Source organism: Mastacembelus armatus, chromosome 1, assembly GCF_900324485.2.
Source record: "Mastacembelus armatus chromosome 1, fMasArm1.2, whole genome shotgun sequence".
Lineage (NCBI taxonomy): Eukaryota > Metazoa > Chordata > Actinopteri > Synbranchiformes > Mastacembelidae > Mastacembelus > Mastacembelus armatus.
In genome coordinates, this window is record NC_046633.1 from 16,146,871 (window position 1) to 16,157,406 (window position 10,536).

General features: G+C 41.8%; 1 protein-coding gene across 1 annotated transcript; it reads left to right on the top strand.

Moving 5' to 3' along the window:
* The first annotated feature begins 2,786 nt into the window (after window positions 1–2,786).
* On the top strand, window positions 2,787–5,491 carry rtn4rl2a (reticulon 4 receptor-like 2 a). The gene is made up of 4 exons (XM_026303494.1): window positions 2,787–2,993; window positions 3,594–3,820; window positions 3,970–4,203; window positions 4,378–5,491. Exons 1-4 carry the CDS (start codon window positions 2,798–2,800, stop codon window positions 5,236–5,238), a joined length of 1,518 nt encoding a protein of 505 aa, XP_026159279.1. The 5' UTR covers window positions 2,787–2,797; the 3' UTR covers window positions 5,239–5,491.
* The last annotated feature ends 5,045 nt before the right edge of the window (window positions 5,492–10,536 follow it).

Below are 10,536 nucleotides of genomic sequence, written 5' to 3' on the forward strand. Positions count from 1 at the left end.
CTGCAAACCTGCTGTGTGGGTGCCTGGCACAACACTGATTGACTGACACTCTCTGGTGGCATTTAGACAAAGCTGTGCCTCAACAGGCAGGCATGCAAACACACATGCACTAAGAAACACACTTGCACAACTGGTACGGTGGGTGTGTGTGAAGGGGAAGCCTGTGAGGTGTTGGTCCCGGATGGCCAGTGGGCACTAGCGCTTGTATGCGTCCACAAGTCCAGATAAGGACAAAGCAGGAGGTGTGAAGGAATAACAACACACCGTGTAATGGATCCCCTCAATTACTCATTTGTTTATCATGCCCGTGGCTCAGTTGGCTTTGTGCAGAAGGTAGCGTGTGCATATACAAACTGTTAATGTGCACTGTAGGTACTGTATGCGTGTTGATGACTGTGCATGTGTGTAGCCATGCATACATCCTTATGTGTGACTATTTCGTCCCTCATACACTCATCTGTGGAGCCGCCTGTGTGTTTCTGTGAATGGGTGTGCTTCTCTTGTCTACCTCCTCATGTATCATCATTAATCTGCATTTCTTCTCAATGCCAGACATACAAGAAAGGCTCCAAATCAACTCTGACCGTTTCAAGTGCTCCTCACACAGCTGGAGCCTCAGTATTTTTCTGTGAAGGTTACTTTGTAGGAATTCCACATTGCTTATATAATGTTACACCAACAGAATTCTCTTAAATATACACATCTCATTTAGTTATACAACCCTACAACATTTTCATCCTCTCCAGCATTTTTTAAGAAAATGTTAAAGAGACAGTCACACTTTAAGAAAAATAAAATAGTAGAGAAAACAAACAAAAAAATACCCTTTTGTATCCTTAAAAGTGGGTTTCATCTTGACACTGTGCAAATAGTTCTTAAAATACCTAACGGTGCAATATGTAAAATGTGAAAGATTTAGCGACATCTAGTGGTGAGTTTTCAGAATACAATATTCTGAGCACCCCTCATACCTCTCCCTACCAGTTTCCAGATGTAAGGGAGGGTACAGTGGCACTTTTAAAACAAAGCATAACCTCATGTCTAGAGCCAGTGTTTGGTTTTTCCATTCTGGGCTACTGTAGAAACAGAGCTGCACAACATGGCTGCCTCTGTGAAAGGAGACCCACTCCCTATGAATATTTAAAAGGCTCATTCTAAAATTAAGAAAATGAAAAAGTTGATATTTTCTGGTGATTACACACTAATGACAAAATATTTATTAATACTATATTTCATTTCTGCTAATAGATTACTCTAAATGCTACACATTGAAGCTTTAAAGTCTCAGAGTTTAAACTGTAGCCTGTTCTTCCATCTTAATACACGGCTGTGGTACTTCTTGTCTGTCCATTGTGTTGCCAGTGTTTAATCTGTGGGTGCAGTGTTTTGTGATTTTAAAATAGTTTTTTGATGTAGATGTAGAGCATTATTAACTATTGGTCTCTCATCTTGCAAAATGACCAGAAAGAGAGTAAGATCATTTAATTTGTTGCCATTCAATAGTCCTGCTGACAGCACTAATATTGTGCTGAGACCTTACAGCTCTAGTTGGTGACTATGCTGTTTGTATTAAACTGCACCACACTTCACTGATGAGGGAGCAAAAAATCTATCTAATGTAATCAGAAACGCATCAAATGAAATCCTCTGCAACTGAATAAGTATTATAAGTACACAAGTTACACAAAAATAGTGTTTTCATAGGACTTTGCAGTGACTTATGTTTCACTGGTCATTCAAATTGTAAACTACATTTTAATATTAGATTTGATTGAATGAAAAGGCAAATGACAGTTTTCTTTATCACGTCTTATCTCTGTCCCAGTTGATGATATGTTGCTATCGTACAGTGACAGCTTGAGGCACAGACACAGCAGAACAGACTTAAAGTGGCCTGCATATTAAGGCATCTGTTGTGTTTTGCTGTCTTTGTGTTTCTGGCTTCATTACCAGTTCACCCTGTACCCCTTAATATACGAGGCTGTTCAACAATATTTGATTATAGTGTAATCCAAACACGAAAAAAAGCCATGATAAATAGGAATTACATTTCAACCATACAGTTGTCTTCACCTATTTTTGTGATTTGTTCCAGATGTCCTTAAATTGTGAATCACGCACTTCTATGTGACCATACTTGCCTTGTTTAGACAATTAATGCAATTCCATATCTCCATCATCAGAATAATTATGTCAGAAGCTCTAATTAAAGTACAGACAGAATGACTGGAGCATGGCGCATTTAACCTCGACAACAAATACTATTCAATCAAGGTTGTTTTGAGTGTCTCTCTTCTGGCACCAAGTTCTCTCTTGCGGTTGAATCATAATTCGAGGGCATCCTCCTTTTTCTAAGACAGAACCATTTAAGCCTTTTTCTACATCTTTTTGTTTGGCTGCCGCGCGCCGGAAACAGACCATAACTGTCTCTAAGAGAGCCGGTCAGGAAACGAACTGTGCGCGCTTCTCCTACCCATCCTCCGCTCCTCCACAGAGCTCAGTCATCATTACCGGGCACCGTGCCTTGTTTCGCTTCCCCCCTCCTTCCTTCACTGTTTCTACTTTCACTCTCTCACACTCCCTCCCTCTAGTTCCTATGTGCGTCGAGAAAGTCTCCTCCTCTCGCAGAGTCTGAGCGCACGTCTCCAACCTGCCTTTACGCGCGTACAAGCTCTCCAAGAGAATCCCCTGCGGTCGGCCCCTCCCCTTTCCGTTTCTTGCCGCCCTCACTCATTCATGACCCCGGATAGGTGACGTAGGAGATTCCACGTTGCCTACTGCCGTAGGCAATAACGGGATGCTTGAGTATATATGGGGTACTGGTAGCCATCAACCGACACACTCTCAGTCGCTCCGACTCGGGAACCAGGGCATCAGCGGAGATAGCAGGCTTTACTTCGCACATAAGCTAACTCGCTTTGGGCTTTGGTTCAGGATGGAAACCTCTTCGATTTCTCGGAGCCGACGATGCTCCATCATGCGCAACTGCAAAAGTAAGTTTCTTTTTGAGTTAATCTTTGATAGATACAGTTAACGCTACTTTTTATTAGAATTTGCCCAACAACTTAGAAGTTTTTAATCTAAAAACTCTTGTGATATTTTGATATAATAAGTGTATTAAATCAACAGTGGATTCATGATTGTATGATGTATGATACAAAACCAACAGGAAACTTGAGCGAGTTCTGTCAGACTATCACCCATTTTAGATTTTATAACAGTCACATTGAATGTCCAGGATGTGAAGCATCATAAGAACTTGAGGTTTAACTATAAGAAATAACTGCTATGTTTTGTGAATGCCATCTTTGTGATTACGCTGTGCGTAATGTTCAGTGCAATAGTGCTAAGGCGCAAACTTTATTTACTGTGAAAACATAAAGCTGGAAGATGTTCGTATAGTTGTTCCAGACGCACATCCAGATAAAATGGAACTGCTTAAATGCGATCATTTCACAACTCCTCACATTTATATAGTCTAAACGTACAACACTAAATGAGCGCAAACACTAAATGCTGTTGTAACTGTAGCGGGTTATTTCAGCACCATGGCCAGCTCCCGCTCACCTCTTTCCCACTTTGCTCTCCTCTAGGCGGTCTCTCCTTCTGGTTGGTGGTGTGGATGGTCCTCGGCAAGCCAAATCCGGCATCGGCGTGCCCGCATCATTGCGTGTGCTACCCGACGCCCATGACCGTGAGCTGCCAGGCGCAGAACTTCACCGCCGTCCCAGTCGGAGTGCCCTATGAGTCGCAGCGCGTATTCCTCCAGAACAACCGGATCACGGAGCTTAGAGTTGGCTCTTTTGGCTTCGGAACTCAGGTAAGAAAGACTGCAGCAAACTATTTGCAAGGGGGGACAACACATTCCTTAATTGTTACATATACATAAGCTATATTTCCGTATGTTTTGGTTAGGTAATATCCATGGATAAGAGTAATCACTGTTGCAATCGTGTTTTCTTGCATCAGGTTCTGTGGCTGTTTTCCAACAACATCACGTGGATTGAGGCAGGGGCCTTCAGTGAGCTGAGGGACTTGGAGGAGTTGGACCTGGGGGACAACTCTAACCTCCACAGGCTGGAGGGGGGAGCCTTCCGCGGCCTTGAGAAGCTCCAGAGCCTCCACATGCACCGATGCCGGCTCACTGCTCTGCCCCATGACATCTTCCACAAGCTTTACAGCCTGCAGTTCCTCTACCTGCAGGTAGGAGTGCTGGAGAGACACACAAATCTTTTACATGCAGATAACTGACACACAACTAGACACATGCACATACGACCACCCACACATGTACATACACACAGTATCACAAATATTACAAATCCCAGTTTCTGTTCTTCCAATACTAAATCCATTTTTATCTTTTTTTTTTTCCAGGAGAATAATCTCCACTTCCTGCAGGACGACATCTTTTCTGATCTCATCAACCTGAGCCAGTTGTTCCTGCATGGTAATCGAATCCGCACTCTCTCAGAAAATGTGTTTCGTGGCCTGGTCAACCTGGACCGCCTTCTTCTTCATGACAACCGCATCAGGCAAGTGAACCGCCGCGCCTTCCGCGACCTTGGCCGCCTCACGATGCTTTTCCTCTTCAACAACTCCCTGGCTGAGCTGCCTAGTCAGACCCTGAGGGACACACAGGGTATTGAGTTCCTACGACTCAATGCCAACCCCTGGTCCTGTGGCTGTGAGTCCCGCGCCCTGTGGGAGTGGTTCCGTGAGGCCCGTGTCTCCTCATCTGAAGTGATCTGTGCCTCACCTTCCACCCGCCGCGGCCAGGACCTTCGCTTTCTTCGTGAGATGGACTTCGCCCTCTGCCCCCTGCCTGACCCTGGTTCCATAGCTGGCTCCACTACGACCACCTTCAGCACCAAGACCCGCTGGTGGTTCCACAAGAACAAGCCCCAGTCCTCCACAAAAGGATTGTTTGAGAAGTCCTCAGAGACTGTTAAAGCTGGTTTGTATGGAAAAGGCCCATCCACAACAACCTCAGTAGTCAAGTATGAGCTGGGGGAGGAAGAGCTGGCGTTGCCCAAACTTGACCCAGAAGAGTACTGGACAAACTACGGCAATGAGGACTCAGGTGTCACCCTGCGATGCTTTGAGCTAGAATGTCCACCAGAATTTGACCTGCCTCCATCTTCTTCCTCTCCCTCATCCTGCTCGCCCTCTCTCTTCCTACTGCTAGCCCTTTCTGTTTTCACCTTCTGTCTGAATCTCCACCTGCTATTCGGCTGAATCAGACTCTTAGTGCCACAACCCCACCCCTTCCGGCCTGTTTTAAAGGCTGTGAGGACCCCTGTTAGACTCTACACCCCCTTTGCCTGCTTTGCTGTAAGCCAATCCTCAAGGCAGAGTGAGGGAGATAGGGGGACGGTTAGATTCTAAATCTACCTACAGGGCTTAACACTTTTCAGGGCTGCTAAGAGTTCTTCAGCTAAGTTCATATATATATATATATATATACAATACTCTACAGGTATGGCTTTCTGCGTCTCACCTGTACGATGTCATGTTATGATTCCCTGCAATCAGGGATACGAGGGCTGAGTCCATCTCTAAAATCAGTGCGGTTCAATGGCAGTTGTGAATGATATTGTCAATTTTGTCACCTCAACTTAGTTAAAACTAATAGTGCTATTAGTGCATCCAATTAAATGGTTGCAACAAATACTACAATTACTGTTAGAACCAATGCACAGTAATGACAATACTGTAACCACTTAAAGTGTTTTGTAAATAGGTATTATGTGAGTGTTCATAAGGTTCATCTTTATCCAGGAAAACTGTGAACGATAGTGTTTCTACAGGACAGAGCACGACGCACAGTGAGGTTGAGTGTTAACTGTGAGAAAGAGAGAAGAAGAAAATATACTGTGAAGCTGGGAGAGAAGGCAATGAAGAGGGAGGGCTGACAGGAAAGATGAGAGGAAGAGGAAGAGTAAAATGGACAATATTGAGGGGTGGGAGGTATTTTTGAAGCAATAAGAATAGAAGTACAGTGAAACACTAAGGACAGTGCTGGTCGTAGAAACAGCAACCTGCAGGAGAAAAGTAATAAATTCATTCATCAGTAGTTGTTCCATCTATCATGCCACTCACTGGCTTCTGTAAATATGGTGTTGTTGGTGACAACCACAGGGAATGAATGCTTCCTGTCAGGAAGCCAGAGATTTTGGTTATTGGATGTCTTTCTGTGACATATTGATATAATGTGTAAAGAATGTTGACTTGAATGCAGATGATAATCTTGATAAAAAGATATACTGAATATTTCCTGAATCACACTGTCTATGATACTTTTGTTTGGGGCAACATTTGTAGATTATATCTAAAAATGGGGATTTAAGGTGCTTTGCACCTCAAAACGAGGAGTAAAAACAAAAATCCTGCTAAAGGCACCAGATTGCTCCCATGTGACTAAACTGTGATTAAACTGGACTAAAAGCACAGACCACATGGACCTGATGTCACAGCTAGAAGCTGCTCAGAATGGCTCTGGCTGTGATGGACATCTGTCTGTGTGTGTGTGGATAAACGAAGATGAATGCATTCACAAGTTGGTAATGCTGTAAAAGGCAAATACGTCAGTAGGCTTGTCACTCCGCTGACTCATCGTCGGGTAATGCCAGATGGACAGACGAGGTGAAAATTTGCTGATTTGTAAATAAACTAAGAGAGCAATGAGGCAGTCTGAAACCAAAGAGAGCAGGAGGCAAATTAAGACTGACACAAAGGCGTGCAGACAGACTGATGCAGCCCAACCTAGATGAAACTGTTATTGCTGAGGCTGCAAAATGAGAAGAAATGTTGTAAGCGAGCAGCAAAAGTATTGTGAAAAAAAAAGAAGTAAGAAAGGGGAAGTAACCAAATAAAGGCATCTACTTGTTCTCCTTCAGGAGAGTTTATTAATCCTGCCCTCTGCTAAGCAAGTTTCCACATTACCTTGTAGGATGTAAAATCCTGTAGGTGTGTGGATGTATAGGGACTCCCATCTTATTTCCTTTTATGTGCATGCTCTCTCCTCTGAAGGGCAAAGAAAGGATGCAAGGAGAGGGGCTCTGGCTCCAATAGAGAAGATGAGGGCAAGGCTAAGATATAGTAGGAGTGAAGGAGTAGGAGGTAATGTTAGAGAGGTGTACAAACACACTCACGCATACAGATTCACTCACAAAGGTTGTTAGCCTTGCTTTAACAGAAACAACCTTACACAATCTTATTTTTTCCTCTGTCCAGCTTCTGAGAAAATGACTGTGCCTTTGAAATCTAGTTCATCAATGGAATTGCTGATTCAGAGTGATTTTGAGAATTATTCAGTATGATCTGAATGTTTAGTCTCTGATTGAGTCATGTGGAGTAGGTCAAACTGAGCCCGGGTGCTCTTCAGTGGCCATTGACAGTGAGGTCACTGTCAGACGACCAAAGTGCCAGTTATACCATTTCCCCAGTTTCTTAGTTCAGTCTGTCAGTGTGCATGTTCTATGTTTTGTATTTGAGAAACATTATAATTCTATATGACAGATTGGCTTATTTGTTATTTATTTTTACTGTAAAAGAAATAAATACTGTTATTGAAAGATGCAGTTTAAAGAAAGAATAAATTCATACTTGTTTTAACAAAACATATTTTTGTGTGGGTGTCATTCTATGTCTTGGCTGCTGCCCAGTCAAACACCCAAAGCAATCAAAGCACATACACCTACCCACACACACACACACACACACACACACACACACACACACACACACACACACAGTTGCCATTGTGTAAGATGTCCAGCTTTTCAACTGTGCAACTATTCAACTGGGAAAGACAGGAACAGGAAACATGGCAATAAAAGAGAAGGACGTGCAGTATAAATTTCATTGCTATTCACAAAACATGACCAGAAGCAGCGGTAGAAAATCAATATATGAGGCACTTAGCATGCAGTTAGTTTTATTTAGTGACATTATCCACACACTAATGTACTGCACTATATGCACTTATTTCTTCCTAAATCTTGAAAATGGGATGTCAGTTGGGATGCGGTTAGTTTTGTCTCAAGACCAGATGAAAGAGAACCCTTCTTAATGCAAATCCAGTTGACATGGACAAAATCTGCAGCCCACATTTGGTGCAGAAATTGATTATTTGATTGATTATTTTTCAGTTGAAGCCAATTTGAAGCTTTAGCAATCTGAGTTAATCAAATCAAGTCGGCATTTTTCAAAGTTATGTCATTTTAAATAATTTTTGTGCTTATTTTGTACAATGTTTCCAAGCTCACCTATGGATACACCAAACACTGGAAAGTACTCACTTTTTGAGAATAACCACATTTTCCCACCTTTATGCTAGCCAAAATTTACTTACTTTCAAACATAACCACTGAAAACTTACATTTAAACAAGACTAAGAATCTACAGTTAAACAAGTGGCTGTGTGAAGTTAACAGTAAACAGTGGTGCTTTGAGCTCAAGGCATCAGCCTGTTAAAACAGCTTTAACATGTTGGGGTTTTGGAGCACCATATTTACCACATGCTACCAGTTGCTAATTAATACTAAATCTGAGTATTAGACAAGTTAAAATTATGACCTGGTGATGGCATAAAAAGTCAAGGGAACACTTACTGCAGTTATTACATTCTTAATACTTAGGGGAACATGAATCTACACTAGTGACTGACAGTTAGCCATTGCCACCCATATCGCCAAAACTCAACAGGAACCTTATTTCATGAACAAAATTCCAGGTTACCTTTCATGAAGCTTACTATTTTTCATACAAACTACTGTATCTATTCAGTAGAAAGTAATTCCAATGAATACTGTTCACAGTGAAGTCAATGGAGGATACTATTATACTAATACAGAATAATATTGAAATTTCAAAGTGTATTTTTTTTTTACTGTAATACCCTAAGAGTGGAATTTAAGTTCAAGTCCTTGTGTATCAACAGTCTCACTCTACACCATACACAACCACAACAGTTTACTGTATCTGCAGACTTGATACACAATTTATGTCCAAAAGGTGGCAACTAACAATACCTTAATGTCAAAAACAACTTGTTTTGGCTGCATCCTCTTTCACTGATGTATGGTGTTTAAAGGCTGCATGTACATGTCAGTATATCTATACCAGATTTCATGCTTTACAAAACAATAACAAAACCAACAGAGAAACTTTACATATAAAAGTCACAGACATGCACTGCAAACACACGCACACAGATAACACTCTTGCACAGAGCTCACTCAGTGGAAGAGCAGCTTGCCATGTCTATATAAGGATAAAATAAGCACATCACACAGCTCATCCTGCACATTCCCATTGGTCTCCAAGCTTTTGTGTGGCAAAAAATTTTTATGACGCATGAGTACATACAGACTGTCAGTTCGATTGGATGATGTCAGTGTCACTCAACTGCTAGGCAAAATTGGAATCACTCAGAGATAAGGAGGTGGGACATAAACTGTGGAAGCTACAGTATGTTGAATAGATGAATATTAATGGCTCCCAGTATATTCATGGAAAGAGAAGGAGCAGAATGGAGATGGGTTGAGACTGGTTACTGTGAGTGCGTCACTACTTTGTCACAACCTCCACCTGCTGGACTCCCACCCTCCCCTCTTTTTCTCTCTCACAAAAGACATATATTCACACACATGTGATTTCTCACATATCTCATACACAGACATAATGTGCATGTTTTTCACCTTTTTATGTGTTAAGAGAGTTGAGCTTATGCAGCTTCTCTATTTTACATCTTTGACTTCTCCCAGTTTCTGTGCTCTTTGCTTTCACACCATCCCTCTTTCTCGAAAGCACCCTTGACGTCATGTTTCCTTCACTTTTCCTCACTTCTCTCTTTTTATCTGTTCTCTTCTTTTTCTCTCACAAGCAACTCCCAGCATGAGCCTTCAAGGACCTCTGATTCATGGATTTTCTCTCATTCATTTAAGAGTTAACTAGAAATGTGTCACTTCTAGTCTCCCATTCGTCTGCGTGTCCCGTCGGTAGCTGGGAATAGATACTGTTTATTCCCGGTTTCTGCTGTGGTTTCTTCGGAACAAGCATTGTGTACATGTATGTTTTTAATCCTTTCGTTACTTTGTCCCTAGTAGCAATATAGTTTTTTCCCATTTTAGTTTAATGAAAGATCCAAATGCAGTTGTAATAACAAGCTTTGATCTGTTGTGCAGCCATGAAATGCTACTGCAGTAGTTGGTTTTATGCACTATAGGAAACAAATGGTGCAAAGTTATGATTAAAATATGAATCTGAATAGGCACATATACATATAATGGGGGGGGGGAGTATGGGGATATTATATTAAAGTAACATCCTGTCTGGTTAGGTCAGAAAATACTAAAGAGACCCCTTGCATAATGGACAGTTAGCACAGACTGTCACTCAGTATGTGTGTGTAACAAAAAAGACTAGACAAGGTGAAAAGTCACTGTCACCAATATGGGGGTGGTAAGCAAAGCCTGCTGCTGATAGAATGAGATGAAAATGAGGAATTGTGTGAAAGTGAGGGTGACAGAA

What these genes read in the sequence shown, in the direction of transcription:
- rtn4rl2a (XM_026303494.1), top strand. Translation starts at nt 2,798, where the DNA reads ATGCTTGAGTATATATGGGGTACTGGTAGCCATCAACCGACACACTCT. An exon ending in CTTTTGGCTTCGGAACTCAG is followed by an intron (nt 3,821 to 3,969) that starts GTAAGAAAGACT and finishes TTCTTGCATCAG; the next exon opens with GTTCTGTGGCTGTTTTCCAA. An exon ending in TGCAGTTCCTCTACCTGCAG is followed by an intron (nt 4,204 to 4,377) that starts GTAGGAGTGCTG and finishes TTTTTTTTCCAG; the next exon opens with GAGAATAATCTCCACTTCCT.